At 34.6% G+C, this 18,261-nt stretch overlaps 1 protein-coding gene across 1 annotated transcript; it reads left to right on the top strand.

Moving 5' to 3' along the window:
• Nucleotides 1–6,700: 6,700 nt before the first annotated feature.
• LOC144558845 (putative ABC transporter C family member 15) lies at nt 6,701–15,882 on the top strand. Its single transcript, XM_078307746.1, has 11 exons — nt 6,701–9,046; nt 9,216–9,302; nt 9,705–10,085; nt 10,712–10,969; nt 11,363–11,527; nt 11,642–11,936; nt 13,279–13,493; nt 13,872–14,177; nt 14,253–14,316; nt 14,927–15,166; nt 15,485–15,882. The coding sequence occupies exons 1-11, from the start codon at nt 6,800–6,802 to the stop codon at nt 15,586–15,588; spliced, it is 4,362 nt and encodes a 1,453-aa protein (XP_078163872.1). The 5' UTR covers nt 6,701–6,799; the 3' UTR covers nt 15,589–15,882.
• The last annotated feature ends 2,379 nt before the right edge of the window (nt 15,883–18,261 follow it).

An 18,261-nucleotide genomic window follows, 5' to 3' on the forward strand; every position in this document is an offset into this window, starting at 1 on the left:
TACGATAAGGAATCACAGTCATATCCCTTCTTTTTTGATACGCTTTTGCAATAACTTAGTTACCCTGTCGGACCACACCTGACTATGCTGACATCCCATTTGAGCTTTGTTCCATCGTTCAAAAAACTATTTATTCAACTTATAGAACGTGTCCTCCACGAACGCTGCAACCGGTAATCATCGATTAATTTTGAACACGGCGTTCAGTGACTCTGACCCATTTGTTGTCATTATCCCCCATCGGTGATCTCCATCCAATGCTTGATACAACTTCTCTGGACATGGAAGCTTGCCTTCATCATTAGGGTTCCTCTTACCCACTTTGTTAAGGTAGTCGATAGCCTTTGGACAACCAATTTCAAAGTCTTGTAACATCTCCTGCAACCTCCTAGGTTTGCATTTGTTCACTCTAGCTATGAACCTGTCGCTAACCTCTCTCTTTCAGCCCACGTGCTTCAAAAGGTTTTAGGCAACATGTTGAAAACAATACCGATGCACACATTGATCGGTAGACTCATCCCATCCGAGATTCAGATCCTGGAACACAGCTTTAATCCCCAAATGTCTATCCGATATGACACAAAAGAATCGATTATCTCCAATTACTTCCAACCTCAACTATCTCATAAAAAAATCCTAGTTGTCAGCGCTTTCTTTGTCCACAATTGCAAAAGCCACTAGAAGCAATTGGTTTTTGACATCGTACATACATGCCATCAACAGCCTACCTTGGTACTGTCCCGACATGAAACATGCATCAATACTAATCACTGGTCTGAGGAACGGTATCGCTGCAATAGCTCCAAATGCCCATGCTGCTCTGTGAAAATTCCTATCAGTTTCTCCGACAATCGGAGTCGAAATCACACAATACTTAGTTCCTGGATTGTTTCTTTTGATGGCTTCCAATAGTGGAATTAGCAAGTTGTACGAGTTCTCTCAACTCTTAAACAGATTTGCAATAGCAAGCTCACGGTCTCTCCATAATTTGTTGTACTTGGGGGTTACCTTATCATATTTCTGCATGACGATATCTCGAATATAATTTATAGAAGAGCACACATCCCTTCTAATGGTCTTATCAATCGCAAGGGCAACCATCTCTGCTGTAAGCTGACAATGATCAATACGTGTTGCCGATACTGTGCATGTATGAGGAATTGCTTGTTTGGTATGTTGGGTTTTGACTGTTCAAACCCATTGATTAATTATGTTGGGGTTTTGACTGTTCAAACCCATTTATATGCTTAAGGTGCAGAAAGAGTAAAACAAAACTTTTACATCTACCTTAAGCTACGGATTAAATGAATCAAGAAGATTCGTTTAATCCTATTTACAGATCTACTCCATAATTGATTTCTAAAACATTAAATCTATTTATCAATTAAATAGATTAATATAACATGTTTATACCTTGTTTCCAAATTACAGTTGGAATGCAGACCGAGCGAGTAGAGCCTCACCAGGGAAGGAATCGACTCGGAGTATCACACGTGTGATACCTCTATTGGTTATCCACCAGGACTAACCAGAGAGCGATTTATTTCTTTTGCCAAAAACACTATTCACCGAAATTTTTCGCTTAATCAGATTCACTAATAAACCAAATCTGAAATACCGCAAAAATTCGGTAAAACACTATTCACCGATCGAAAAACCGTAAACAGAGAAAGAGAGAAATTCCAATTAACGAAGTAATCGGATTAACACGTGAATTAGTGAGTTTTCTCTTTCACCTATGCCCCTCTATTTATAGGCATTTGAGGAGGTTCGCAAAAGACCGAAATACCCCCGAAATTGCCAAAATTCCCAAAATGCCCTTTTGGCATTCAAATTTGATTTTGCAACTTCATATTGGTTAGATTAGTTTAATGAATTCTAAACCCATTAACCCAAACTCATTATGAATAGTAAATATCCAAATTAAATATGTATAATTGTCATGTACAATTATATTCGTCATGTACAATTATATTCGTCTACGGTTTTCGTTTGGTAATTTTTATACAACATGTCAAACACGTTTATAAACTAACCAGTGTTTCTGTTTGTCATTCTAAATGACGTACGATTAATTATAATTAATTATACCAAGTATAACTAATTATAACCATTAGTTTTTGCTTTGTCATTTTTAACATGACAAATATAATTTAATTATAACACGTATAATTAATTATAACCATCTTAATATTAATTACAATCAATTTATAATTAATCAGTAAGATTCTCCGAATAGCTCCTATATGGTGTGACCCAATAGGATCTGTGTTATGTTGGTAAATAGAGTTAAAACTGTTTTAACTTCTATAATCATAGGAGGCATCTGGCAGTATACACTATGACCATCCAATTACACAGATGATGCTGTATTGTACAATATCACGATCCAGTAAACAATTTACTTGTGTCAGTTCTTCTGTCTCATAGCTATCAGATCAGTTTCAAGGTAGATGTGTGTCATCCTTGCTAACTGTATCTTTTCTTGATCTTGAGCAGATTATCAAATATAATTACTCTTGTAATTATACCGCATGCAGATAATCTAACTCTACCAAGGGGCCCAGTGATGCTATAGCTCGTATAGAGATACGAGGGACAAATAGTATTCTTGGCAGACTATCACTTCCTCAGCTAAGCTATACATATGGAAATGCTACCGTTATGACTGCTTTTTACGGACAGCGTTAGATAACACTCACACATACATATTTCTTAGTGGGAACAATAAATACCTCATACTGTAGAACTTGACACTGAATGAAAACATTAATGACACGAACACAATTCTATTTAATGTTTCATTCGGGGTCTGTCAAATACCATGTTCCTAGAACATGTATTTATGTGATTAAAATGACATCTCGTGTCAGGTGGTTTGTAAAACTTAACCATCTTTTAATCCACATACTAACCTTGTAGCGGTAATTAGTGTTCTTGCTAATTACCTTGGTCAGTGACATTTTAAGAGTATATATCATCTATATTATGGAGTTTCACAATTTCAGTCATGAACTCCAAATGATCCATAAATGCAATAATACTCAAGGCAACAAAATGATATACATTCAATTCATGAACAAAGCTTTATGATAATTTATCGTATTATTGACTTCTAGATTATTACAAACTAACATGGTAATAATCTAAGATTCTGAAAGATCGTTCTGCTTCGTGCAACACTTAAATTTACAAAAATTATCTCTGCACACTACCTCGTAACGTCTAGGCTCGCTTCTAAGAACCTTGCACTCACAATTCTTAACGAGATGGAACTCATAGTAAAGAATTATTTAAAAATTCAAGAAAGATACAATTATTTTTCTTAGAAAAAAATAGAGGTCTAAGTCTCCTGCTTCAATTCTAATGTCCACTGAGAATCTTTTAATTGAATTTCGAATTTGCAACCTCTTACACAAAAGACATTGATTTTTTATCATTAGACTAAAGACTGATTCTTAAATATAATATTAAGTTGAATGCTTGTTTATAAGTTTCTTCTTTATGGTTTCGCGTTTTTTGAATACATGAAAGTTTGAAATTTCATATATCTCTCAAAAACTTTGAAATTACGTATTTCTCCTGTTTATAATATCATATAAAAATCTCACAATTGAATCAATTTATTACTTCTTTTAATTAAAACTTATTTAAATTTATAAAGTACTTATTTTATTCTTTATTAAAAAAAATAAAAAAATATGTAACATGTATGTAAGATCTAATTGGTCAATTTGTAAGGTGAAAAAATGTATTCCTTACTTCTGACGCATACAAAGCAACATTTAGGTTTATGGTTGTGTGTACATCACAAATTAAGAAATAAATCATTTGTTCACACAAACAAACTAATTAAAAGATTGTGCTACATATTATTATTATTATTATTTTTTTAATAAAAGATTAAATTGGTAGTTCACAGATTTAAAATGAGTTCTAAAAAAATACAATAGATTGAGCAACTTTGTGAATTAAATTTTTTAAATATATATAATATTATATATTTTAGAAGAAAAAATATGTAATTTAGTAGTTTTGAAGGAGCATACCTAAAATTTTCCACCCAAAAATAATCAAACAAAATTATGAAATACAGAGCAATCTTGAGAATATAAAATGCTTTATGTCTCGTCAGTTGTGACCCTACAAAACCAAACCAATCACTTCAAATATTCAATACATCCTTTAATATTTCCTCTGTTATATATATATATATATATATATATATATACGCGCGCTCTCGGTAACTCTCTCTCTCTCTCTCTCTCTCTCTCTCTTTTCTCTTACACCTCTTTTAACTGAGTTTAATGTACCGAATGGATACAGAGAACCGTCTAAGCAGGTTCCTAGAGGAGGGGCTTGAAAGCTTCTCAGAGGATACGCTACTCACGGCTCGTCGCCAGTGGTTCAATCTATCAGGTACGAAAAATTTGTTTTTCGCTTGTAAATCTGTTTTTTTTTATTGCTTGATTTAATACTAAATTAAGTCGGAACTTTTATAAATTTTCCATATAAAGTATAAACATATCACTTATCAAGTTGATTGGTTTCAACAATTTAAACTTATTATTTAAAATCCTTTTGATTGTTTTAAAGTTAAGCTCATCAAGTTAATCAAATAACTTGATGAACTTGAGAGACACTAGCTAATTATACTATAATATATCTACTTTCCATGTTTATATCATGATTAAAACGGAGAAATATCTCCAAATAAGCCGTATTCAAATTTTCTTCCAATAAGAAATAATATGTCGTACATAATTTTTCTTTGTTTTTTTTATAGAAGTTGGAAAACCACCGATTTGTACGAAATAAAAAGTAAGGACAAACTACGTATCAAATATCTGGTACAGAGTTAGGGGTGTTCAAACGGTTCGGTTTGTTCGGTTTTCAATTGAACCAAAAAATGTCGGTGTAAATGGTTTGGTTTTTCGGTTTAAATGGATCGGTTCGTTTGAATTTTTGAATTATTCGGTTTAAATTGTTCGGTTCGGTTTAGACTTGTCAAAACCGACTAAACCGAACCGATCAAATTATATTGGTTCAAGTATGGTTTATATTTTGTTTGGTTCAAGTATTGCTTCTTTTCTTTCATTTTAGTTTAAATATTTCAAAACATCTGTATATTTTGTATGAAATTGAACAAGTTATGTATGAACATGTTTAATTTTCATTAATAATGGCACTAATAAGTTTAATTCGGTTTGAACTACACAAACTGAAATTTACTTCGGTTTGTTTGATTCAGTTCTTAATCGGTTTATAAATTTAATTAGTTCCGTTTGGTTCTATTTTTGAAAACCGAAAAAAATTTAGTTTGGTTATTTTAGTCCAGTTTCAACCGAACCGACTGTTTGAATACCCCTAAAGTACAAACTATCAGTTTTTACAAATAGAACCTTGCGAAAGTAAAAATTACAGTTCTTACAAAAAACTGATATCTAGCCCATCAAAATACAAGAAATATAGAGAGCATCAACAAAATTTCCTAGAACCCAAAATTTCACATAACAAAAAAGGATTGTTTATCTATCTTCAGTGATGATGACGTGTCCACACTCAAGTTGTTGCTTCACTGCCTCATGCTCCTCTATATCTGTCATCTAAACTCGATACTAATTAAATCCAAAAAATCATTATTTCATTAGGCAAGACAAGAGTCAGTTTAAAAAATGTTTTATCATCTTTACATGTACACCAAAAAGATGCTAAGCTTGTTATTTTTGCTGCTATATTTTGGATAGGTTTGATTGCAGAATCTTAAAAGCATGAGTTATAACCATATCATCCATAACACAAGCCCCACTTATTAGCTCTAAACAATTTGTCTTTCAAAGGAATACTTGCATTTGAGAAAGGGGAGGTAGCACAATTGGCTAGGAAAATGTCCTAGAGTTGTTATACCCAAAGATCGATAGTTCGATTCTCCCTCACGAACCTTGGTAGCTACTACCAAGTTTTCAAAAAAAAAAGGAATACTTGCATTTAGGAACGACAAATCCTTAATAGATGAACAATTGAAATAAAACCCATTAAAAGCAGCAATCCAATCTAGGGGTGAAAACAATGTGGATAAAATCCGATCTGTATTCGAAAAATTAAATGTTGATATCTGATATTTGTGTGGATATGGATACATATATAATTTTATGTTTCATTATCTTTATCTGAATAGTAGATATATACCATATAGTTTAATATATATTATGAAAAAAAAAATGTTATTCAACATTATAATTAAATGAATATTATGAACTTTAGTATTTTTAATAATATTTTATATATTTTTAATAAATATTTGACCTGATTCGCATCCATTTAATATTCGATCTATATTCGTATCCAAAAAATTAAAAAGAAATATAGATATGGTTTTACCCCTATCCGCTCTGTTTTCACCCCTTATCCAATTCCACATTTGAATTACATGAGAACATGTCACAAGTACATGATTAACAGTTTCTATATTACAACAAAAGGACAATTGTATACTATATTTTTTTTTCTATATAATAATAATTTTGTTGCAATACTAAAAGGTGAATAAAAGAACTGCGGCACGAGCTCTCGTTTCTCTTTCAAGAGAACACATGTTCAATTTGTTCAATTCTCAAAAATAACACCTAAAGAAGATATATATTCAATTTGCAAGGCATCAGTCTAATATGTTTTATCATTGAACTGCACTGCAGGCCTCCAATTTTCCCAAATTTGGGAAGGATGGTCGACAATTTCTTCACCTTGTTTCTGGAATAGTCTTTTTGCTTTCATCCACCTCATTTTTATCACAACTATTATGGTTGATTTTCTACTTAAGAAGATCAGAAAAAAATCAGAGAGACCCCAAACCGTAGAATGCAGAAATTCCAACTCAAACAATAATTTTTCAGAATTAAGTTCCAGTTTGGCTTACCAAGCAATCAAAGCTTGCTGCTTGATAGTGTTAGCATCCCACATCCTGAAAATCACACTGCTAATACTACAATTCGACCAAACCGGCTGCTGGTACCAATTTTCGGTTATATCTGAAGCTCTACAATCAATATCATGGGTATATTTATCTATGATTACATTCAAATTTCAGCACTTGAAATGTACCCAAATCACACCAATTATTAGAGCATGGTGGACATGCAACTTTTTTCAGGCTATTATCTCTCTGTCTTTTGATATACACCAGATACTCGTCGAGAAATATTCTATTGGAGTGCGAGAATGTGCCAACATAATAATGGCACTTTCTTCCACCTATCTATTTGCCATTTCAATCAAAGGGGAAACTGGGATCACTTTGGTACAAAATGAGATGATGCAACCTCTTCTAACTAGTTCAGTTGAAGAGAACAGGGAAAATAAAAAAAAATCTCTTTATGGAAATGCTAGTCTCATTCAATTGGTAACTTTCTCTTGGATGAGCCCCCTATTTGCAAAAGGATACAAGAAGCCTCTAGAAAGGGATGATGTACCTGAACTATATGAAAAAGATGCCTCTGAGTTTGTATCAAGCTCCTTTGCTAACATTCTGAATAGTGTGAAAGAGAGGCAGGGGTTAAGTACCTCTGCAGTCTACAAAGCCATCTTTCTATTTGTTGGAAGAAAGGTGATGATAAATGCATTTTTTGCGGTTGCAAGTGCAAGTGCCTCTTATGTGGGGCCATCTTTAATCGACCAGCTTGTTAGTTTTTTAGGTGGAGAGAGAAAGAATGGATTGAGAAGAGGGTATGTACTAGCTATTGCATTCCTCAGTGCAAAAGTTCTAGAAACAATATTTCAAAGGCAGTGGATTTTTGGTGCACGACAATTAGGAATGCGGGTTAGAGGCGCTTTAATATCCCATATTTACCAAAAGGGGCTTCGTTTGTCTAGCCGGTCTAAGCAAGCTCACACAAGTGGGGAGATCATAAACCATATGAGTGTCGATGTACAGAAAGTAACGGATGTTGTATGGTATGCAAATATTGTTTGGATGTTACCAGTACAAGTGCCACTTGCTATCTTTGTTCTTCACCAAAATCTTGGCATGGGGGCATTTGCTGGTCTTGCAGCCACACTTGCTATTATGGCTTTAAATATACCCTTAACTCGCATCCTTAAGAGTTTGCATATGAAAATTATGGCATCTAAGGATGCTAGAATGAAAGCTACAAGCGAGGTTCTAAAAAGCATGAGGATTTTGAAACTGCAAACTTGGGACACTCAGTACCTTAATAAATTGGAAGAATTGAGAGGAGTTGAATGTGGTTGGCTCTGGAAGTCAGTACGAATCGCAGCTATTATTAGCTTTATATTTTTTGGTTCACCAACATTTATTTCAGCCATTACATTTGGGTCATGTATATTAATGGGGGTTCCTCTAACTGCCGGTAGGGTTCTGGCAGCATTGGCCACCTTCCGAATGCTACAAGAACCAATTTATAGTCTTCCTGATTTGCTTTCAGTGCTTGCTCAAGGGAAGGTTTCAGGTGATCGGATTGCCTCATATCTCCAAGAAGAAGAACTAGACTCAAATGGGGTTGAGATAATGGCAAAAGACAAGTCAGAATATGAGATTGAGATTACGGATGGTGAATTTAGTTGGGAGGAGTTGAAAGTACCAACACTGGTGGAAATACAATTGAAAGTTTGTAAAGGCATGAAAGTGGCTATTTGTGGGGCTGTTGGCTCAGGCAAGTCTAGTCTATTGTCATGCATACTTGGTGAAATTCCAAAACTGAGCGGGGTTGTAATGGTAAGAGGAACCAAAGCTTACGTACCACAGACACCATGGATTTTGTCAGGCAATGTAAGGGAAAATATCCTCTTTGGAAAACCGTATGAGAGGGAGAAGTATGAAATGACCATAGAAGCATGCGCCTTAAGGAAGGATTTAGATTTATTCGCCAATGGTGACTTGACAGAAATTGGAGAGAGAGGTATTAACATAAGTGGAGGCCAAAAGCAGAGGATTCAAATTGCTCGAGCAGTTTATCAGGACGCTGACATCTATATACTTGATGACCCTTTTAGTGCTGTCGATGCTCACACAGGAAGCCAACTATTTAAAGTAAATATTCCATTCAATCTATGTATCAAGTTTTGCATTTAATAAGGCTTATTTATATATATTTTGTTATACAAAAAACTATATTAAGATAAGATATTTCCAAGTTATGTGAATATCATGACATTTAATGTCCTTTATAAGATATATTTGGTTTTACTTTTTAATGCAGGATTGCCTGATGGGCATTCTCAAGGAAAAAACAATACTTTATGTCACTCATCAAGTTGAACTTCTTCCAGCTGCAGACCTGATCCTTGTAAGATTATATAGACTAAGGGCTCTTTCATCAATGTTTTTCTAAGGGATTTCTTTCAACAATGTAATATGTGAATTTTGCTACCTCAAATGTAAATATTGCATTATATTTGCATATAACCCTGGCATAAGCATTACATTAGCAGCCTAGTAACCTCTACCAGACGGTCTTATTCTAACTCTGTACAACAGATCCACCAAAGGGGGAATAAAAAATCATTTGTGATTTAGTCAAAATATGTAAACAGTGTTAGAAGAAAAGAATACTAACTTAATTAGTTCAAATAGTCGAGTTCCAAAAGCAGCTATGAAAACAGTTTGGTCTTTCTGTTTGCTACCTGTTGCATGCCGATTACATTCATTTTTACATTGAGAATAGATTTACCACATATGTGCACAATAGGTAATGCAAGATGGAAAGATTGCACAAGCAGGAAAGTTCAAAGATCTACTTCAGCAAAACATAGGGTTTGAGTCCTTGGTTGGTGCGCATAGCCAAGCTCTAGGATCCATCCTAAATGCAGAAAGTTCAAGCAGGCTTTCATCAATGCCTCCAGAATGCAACTCTAAGAGCACCACCGACCGATCTGAAAGCAAAAGCAAGCAAGAGTCACTGCATGACCTTTCTCAGGACAACACCCAGAAAGGGAGGCTTACACAGGAGGAAGAGAGAGAGAAAGGCGCCATAGGTAAACAGGTCTATTGGACGTATATGACAGCTGTTAAAGGCGGTGCCCTGGTCCCGGTCATAATTTTGGTGCAAATTTTGTACCAGTCACTGCAGGTATGGATTGTGTGCCAGTGAGATTATTAAATTTTGAGATGGAATTTGAAGATGAAATATTTCATTGGTTGAATTGAGGATTACATTGCTTACAAGGGTTTATAATATAGAATAATTAGTCATTGTGAAGATTTCCTAATTATTCTACTAGTCGTTGGGCTTTCTTATTACACAAAATTTTAATCCAACAAATTGATCCAAATTGATTGGATATTAATATAATTGATATTGTAATCTTGGAAGTTGATATTGAAAAGATTGCATATGGCATACGCTGCTAAGTGTCTCTAGCTATTGCGTTTCCAATTCTTGCATAATCTTCAATAGCGATTCTGCTACCCTTAATACCAGAGAAATGGCAAAAAAGGAAAAACAGTGATATATGACTACGCATGGCTTTTTAGCCGAAAGTAATGTACTTCTCAATGCCCTTTGTACTGCACAAAAATTGGTCTAGTGATTCTCAGAACTTAATTGCTCTACTTTGGCATTGGCACATTTACCAGTAGTTAACTCATAATTAAGTTTATAAGTTAACAAGCTCTGTTGGTTGGTACTGGGAGGAATTTATGCATGTTGTTCTGTAGTGCACGTTTGTTAAATTAAATTTCTGAATATGCGCACAGGTGGCGAGCTACTACTGGATTTCATGGGCGTCTCCAGCCACAACTGCAGCTAAACCAGCGGTGGGCATGGGGATGCTCTTCTTGGTGTACACACTTCTATCCTTTGGGAGTTCACTGGGCATGCTTGCAAGGGCATTGTTCGTTTTTTCGTTAGGGCTTCATACATCAGAGAAATTCTTCAAGAAAATGCTTCATAGCATCTTTCGTGCACCCATGCTCTTCTTTGACTCTACTCCAACAGGAAGGATATTAAATCGGGTTAGTTGTTGAGTTACTTTGGTTCATTATTAGACAATAAAGACAATAAAGAGTTGCATTAATGATTATTTCTATTTAACAGTATTATTTCCAAGCATGACTAAGTGCAGACTCAACTAATCATAAATCCTTCAGTTAGCCTTAATTTGCCTTAACTAGCCTCAGTTAACTCTCAGTTGTCCTATTAGTCCATAATCATATTGCGATTTACTTATTTTGAAATTAGTCACCAGAAATCAAATTCAGAAGAAAAATTTAGGAGAACCTGACAGGGACAAGCACTGATAAATTATCCTTCAATTAGATATAGGCTTCAATTTATTCCCATTAGGCTCCAATTTACAGTTGAACAAGTCAAGTAGATCTTCAATTATTTGTTCTTGTCATCAATAGGCATCAAATGACCAGAGTGTGCTAGATATGGAAATTGCGGGCAAGCTAGGATGGTGTGCTTTTGCGATCATACAAATCACGGCAACAATTGTGGTTATGTCACAAATTGCATGGCCGGTATTTGCCATATTTGTTCCTGTAACATTTATCTGCCTCTGGTATCAAGTAAGATCTTTCTTTCTCTTTCTTGCACAGACATACAAACAGAGTGTTACACGATTGCACTGCCAAATTAAGTATTCATCCTTCTTAAGTTAAATAATGACTACACTATTGCAGAAGTACTACATCCCAACAGCACGAGAGCTGGCCCGCCTATCAGAAATTCAGCGAGCCCCAATTCTTCATCATTTTGCTGAGTCACTCGCAGGAGCTGCTACTATTAGGGCATTTAACCAGGAGGATCGGTTTAGCAAGTCAAATTTAAGCCGCATTAATAGCCACTCGGAACCCTGGTTTCATAATATATCAGCCATGGAATGGCTTTCTTTCAGGCTCAATGTGTTATCTAATTTCATATTTGCTTTCTCTCTCCTCCTCCTTGTCAGCCTCCCTGAAGGTTTCATAAACCCAAGTGAGTTCTCAGTTCATTTCTACTTAATTCATAAACTATGTCATTAGCATAGTGATTTTTTTTTTGGAAGGTTAGTGGAGATTTCCACTAAGATATATTGATGTTAAAAAACTGTACAGAGTGGCTACTAGGATGAGAAGATCCCCATAGCCATATTAAATTACAAATTAGCTCAACTCCTAAAAAGCTCCGATAGTAAAATTAAGAAATCACCAATGACACCCAACCCTCCCCTCGCACTGTTGCATCTAGCTAAATAGCATCCAATTATGTGCATCCATTGCTGCATCATTAATTAAATTAAACTCGGGTTTGCTCTTTTGGGCAAAAGCCGTTTGGTTTGGTGCAATGATTTCCGGCAGGTATGTCTGTAGCCTGTTCGCCAAAATTTTTGTAATAATTTTGACAATCTTGTTAATGACACTGATTGGGCGGTAGTCGGACATGTTTATTGGTGCTCGTTTCTTCGGGATCAATGTTATGGTTGCTCTGTTGATGGGTCTGAGGTTACGGCCCGAATCATGAAAATCCATTATCAGATTCATGATATCGGTTCTGATTATGCTCCAGAAAGTTTTGTAGAATTCAACCGGTAGACCATCCGGTCCGCTAGCCTTATCTGTTGGCATTTCATTTATTGCGGCTAGAACCTCAGTCTCGGATATTTGGCTATCAAGCCTTCTAGCCTCAGTCTCGGATATTTGGCTATCAAGGCTTTCCAAATAGTGATTTACTCGTGATTTTTGGTCTCTAATTGCTCTTTATGTAATCATACCAGTCTGACTGCACTTTTCAACCTGTGCATATACTAGGCTAACATGGGGTTGAGACCGGGTAAATTCCTTCCATCAGTGTTGCAACATTGAAATTTCAAAATATCTTTCTTCATTAATTCCTACAACTAACATACTCTTGAAGATGATCATATGCAATAACTTTATAGTCAGAATTACTACTTTCAGTTTTGTCATTTTCTTTTTCTGCATTTCTGCTTCCTTTTTTTTACTCTCTCTTCATTTTATGTTTCTTTCTTTTAGCTTTTCTATTCTTAAGACTCAAATGTTTTGAGTCTGTTTATTGTTTAATATTAGGTTTTTTCAGGAAAACCTAAAACCTTTTTCCAATCAATATATAAATAAGGGCTTAACCCTTTTTTTGCTCAAAAGAATATACCATCAAAGTTTCCTATTTTCTACTAGACAGTGAAAGGTGAGACTAATTTTCAGGATCATTCCTTGTTTTATAAATGTTCCAAATTAATATTACATGAATGTCTAAATGTTAAAATTAATATCATCTCAACTTTCTAATATATTGTTATCCGATATATATTATTATACAGGCATTGCAGGGCTTGCAGCAACTTATGCACTAAGTCTCAATTCACAACTATCAGCAGTAATATGGAACATATGCACCGCTGAAAATAAAATGATATCAGTTGAGAGAATACTACAGTACTCGCATATACCAAGTGAAGCTCCTTTGCTAATTGAAGACTGCAGGCCACCAAACAAATGGCCTGAAAATGGAACAATTCATATAAATAACTTGGAGGTAAACAAAAATTTGTGCCTTGCATTTTTATTTTATTTTTCTTTACATTGTGGATTATATTTTGAGGCAGATTAATTTGCACTGGTTTCCTTTTTGCTTAAACTAAAGAGATATCTTACTAGAGCTAAAATGACCCTACATACTTTTTTATTAATTTAATTTCACAATTTTAAATGCCACATATCCTTATAAAGTATTGATCTCCAATTAGGTACCTTGGTTGACACAACGTAATTTGATTTGTAATACTGTTTTCATTTACCTTGTTTACATGTAATATATTGTTTGAATGCAAGAGGTTTCTAGTCTTCTGAGGGTGCCTTTTGGGCTAGTTATCATAATTTGTTAAATTAATTACTAAATTATTTACTTTTATAGGTAAGGTATGCAGAGCACCTACCATCGGTGCTAAGAGGTGTGACATGTGTAGTGCCAGGAAGGAAAAAAGTAGGTATAGTTGGCCGCACTGGCTGCGGCAAATCAACCTTTATACAAGCACTTTTCCGGATAGTAGAACCAAGACAAGGTACAATTGAAATTGATAATGTGGATATTTGCAAGATTGGGTTATATGATTTGAGATCTCGACTCAGCATTATTCCACAAGAACCGACATTGTTCGAGGGAACAGTACGAGGAAATCTTGACCCACTGAACGAATACACAGATGAAGAGATATGGGAGGTAAACTGTGATGAATTTATATATTTAAAGCTATTATTAGGATTACACAAATGTGACGATGTTGCAATATCATAGGTGCTTGACAAGTGTCAGCTTGGGGACTTGATACGCGGATGCGAAAAGAAGCTAGACTCCTCAGGTAAGAACTTGATTCCAATAAATAGATATATTGTAATTATCTTACTACTACAGTAGACATACTCCATTGATATATTTCCTTATTACAAATTTTAACAGAGGTACCTTTAGCTGTACCAGCTGTATTTGTTGGTCTAAAATTTGAATTCTTTTACTATGTTGTTTTATATTTTGTTGATTTCCCTTTGTTCTTCTTTTGTTTAGTTGAGGATTCCTTAGATACATTTTATAGCTCTAATTTAGGCTTCGAGATTAGGGTTTGGAAAAGGTCCACAATATCCCATGATTTGCTTGGGATAAAAGTGTAATTAGGCTTAGTATTACACATATAGGCCAATTTTCAAAATCCCTGCGACTTTTGATGAGATGCATGTTAATTTATTATATGCGTAATCTTCACTCTAACTCAACCTTAATGCACAGACCTTCAGAAGCTACTGGTATCACACACCTTATTTCATTTCAAAAAATTGTCAAATCAGGGTATTACTCTGTTAATAAGTTTATAAATAATTATTTTCCCTACAAAAAAAAGCAAGAATATTAAAAGGTTCTTTTACAATGCCAAACTATATGCAGGTACACTTACATGTGAATTGTGTTTACTACAGTTGTGGAGAATGGAGAGAACTGGAGTGTGGGCCAGAGGCAGCTGTTCTGCCTGGGAAGAGTTTTGTTGAAGCGTAGCAACATTCTGGTTCTTGACGAAGCAACGGCTTCCGTTGACTCAGCCACTGACAGAATCATACAGGAGACAATTCGCAAGGAGTTTAGCAACTGTACGGTTCTCACAGTTGCTCATAGGATTCATACCGTCATAGACAGCGACCTCATTCTCGTTCTAAGTGATGGTAATATGAAAAACAAAAAGACAATACTAACTTCTCAAGTAAAGCAATTCTATTTTTATGCTTGTGTTTTTTGAAGTTGTGTGAAGATACATGTACATATATGACAAAATTCACTTAGATATTGGTGTTTTTTTTTTTAGAGGTCAATGGATGAAACCATCCAACTATTTAATGTCCACAAAGAATTTTTCATCCGGATTTCGAACTGAAACCTCATAGTATTGTCTTTACCACTAGACCAAAAGATAGTTTTCACCTAATTCTAGATATTGGTTGAACTTGCTTATGTGGCTAAAATTACTTGCTATGGTTTTTCAGGAAAAGTACTGGAATATGACACACCATCAAAGCTTCTAGAAAGAGAGGATTCTGCATTTTCAAAGCTAATAAAGGAATACTCAATGAGATCAAAAGGGATTTAGTATTAGAACCAGGGCAAGCTACTCCCTATTGCACGTAGCTCTTGTTGCATCTCTTGTTGCATCTGCTCATTTTAGTTTCAAAATAATTTTTAGTTAGCTAGTAGAATTGTCAACTGGTATCCTATAATTTTATAAATTTAGAGACTGTAAAAGACCTGTGGTAAATGAGGAAAGATATAAGGATAATGTTTCATCACCTCCTCAATTAGTTCATTGAAGTTGTATGAGTAACTATCCACATAGATGCTTTTTTGAGAGCCAAAATAATATATTTTCCTACAAGTGTTCTCGACTGATCGGAAGAAACCTTCATATTTCAATTATAATATGTAACTGAAAGAAACTTGCCTGAGAGTAACAAATGGTTGTGTTAAACTAGCAAGCTAAATTATTGGTGCTGGTGCTGGTGCTGAATCATTGATGCTATTGCCTTTACAAACATGATTACCACCCTGTATTTTTAAGTTTTGGAAAAAAGGATAATTCATGTGTACTGGTTTTAACAAAAGCTAAATTTGAAGGTGTGCTGGTTTCTGATGATAAAAAATTAAAAATCCCCTTTCAGTTTATACATGTTTCTTAATGCAAAATTGTTTGGCGATTCTAACAGAAATTGAAGCTTAGGGCCCTTGATGCAAAATTACTTTTTTAGATAGTGGAGATAACCCGTTTTGAGTTTATACCAACATCACATAAATCATAAATGCAGAGAGGGGCGGGAGGGATACAATTCAAAAAAAGTGGCGATTCAACCAAGGCCAATAAACTTTAACAAAAGTTAAATTTTAGAACTTGCGCGATTCGTTGTTGTGCGAGACTCAGCGAGAGAAATGGATAGAGGAGCGATTCAGCCATGATTTTGGCACATTAGAGCATCTACATCCCTGAAACTATTAGAGTTTCTAATCTAACGTGGCAGTTTCTAATCCAGTTTCAGGGATGTGGGAGAGTTTCTTATTTAGAAACTATGCAGGAAAGTTTCTTATTAAGAAACTGTTTATAAATTCTATGTTGGCCAAATAATTGGCTCAAATTGTTTCTCCTTTTTTAATTTGTTGCTGACGTGGCTTAATAGAAACTCTAAAATGAGTTTCAGGGATGTGAGAGTTAGAAACTTTAAAGACCATAATTTCTAAAAAGTAGTTAACAGTTATTTAGAAATCCTTTTGAGTTTCAGGGATGTAGATGCTCTTAGAGGGGGGACTGAAAAATTTATTAATACTATTTAAAAAAAAAAAGGAAAACACCACTGAAATTTTTATTACCATTTTTATTAGTACCACGGAAAATTTTATTAATCTGTGACTTTATTCTTAGAGAGCCTCCAAGTCAATCTACAGCCTCTGAAAAATCTAAATATCAGTATATTATAGTGTATTTTTAGATTTTTGAGAGGTCTCAAATCTCAATGTCAATCTGCGGACTTCAAAAGTAAAATTGCAGATTGACTTGGAAACTGATATTTTTCTAATTCATTATAATTCGAGGATTTTTTTTTTTTTTTGACAGTGATATTAATAAAAATTCCGAAAGAGGAGGAGAAGCAAATAATGACGCTCAAGATTTTTTTTTTGGGATCGACTAACAATCCCCCTATTTCAGTCCCCTATCTGTCCCCCGCACTAAAAGACAAAAAAAAATAGTTAAAACGTGCTAACTACCACCAAAGAGCAAGATTAATGCTATTTTATTAATAGTCAAAACACATAGTATTCATACCTACGAATTTATAGTATTCATACTTATTATCATAAACATTTGTCATATGTAAACACAAGCTGGAGGGGACCAGTAACAACTAGGGGGACCGCTGACGTCTTGTGACAGCCTGGATTGGGGACCGCAATCGTCTGAAAGCGACATTTGCCAAGATTGGGGACCACTACAGCGAAACTATATATTATTCATATCTAAATAAAGAAGTATTCATATCTAAACAAATGAAGTATTCATACTGACGATTATGAAGTATTCATACATGTTTGAAATAATTTATACAATTCAAATTCAAAGTCAGATTCATCTCTCACCCCACCTCTTCCAAGAAGTATTCATACTGACGATTACGAAGTATTCATACATGTTCAAAATAATTTATACAATTCAAAATTCATTGTCAAATTCATCTCTCTCACCCACCTCTTCCAAGAAGTATTCATATCTAACATGAAGTATGCATATCTAAGAAATGAAGTATTCATATCTAACTAATGAAGTACTCAATATATAACACATGAAATATTCATATATATAACTATTCATATGTAACTAATAAAGTATTCACAGATGACACTAACAATATTCACATCTGACACTAATAATATTCACACCTGCCCAGATTGGGACCAAGAAATATTCTCAACAGACTAGTATGCATATCTAAAACAATGAAGTATTCATATCTAACTAAAGAATTATTCATACTGACAATTACGAAGTATTCATACATGTTCGAAATAATTTATACAATTCAAAATTCAAAGTCAGATTCATCTCTCTCATCCCACCTCTTCCAAGAAGTATTCATATGTAACATGAAGTACGCATATCTAACAACTGAAGTATTAATATCTAACTAATGAAGTATTCATATGTTGCATTGTGACAACCTTCGCTGGGCTAGCATGGACCCCCTCCAATGGTGCACCACGCTCTCTCCGCCGAATCTTGACG

The sequence above is a fragment of the Carex rostrata genome, chromosome 8 (genome assembly GCF_964058835.1).
Source record: "Carex rostrata chromosome 8, lpCarRost1.2, whole genome shotgun sequence".
Lineage (NCBI taxonomy): Eukaryota > Viridiplantae > Streptophyta > Magnoliopsida > Poales > Cyperaceae > Carex > Carex rostrata.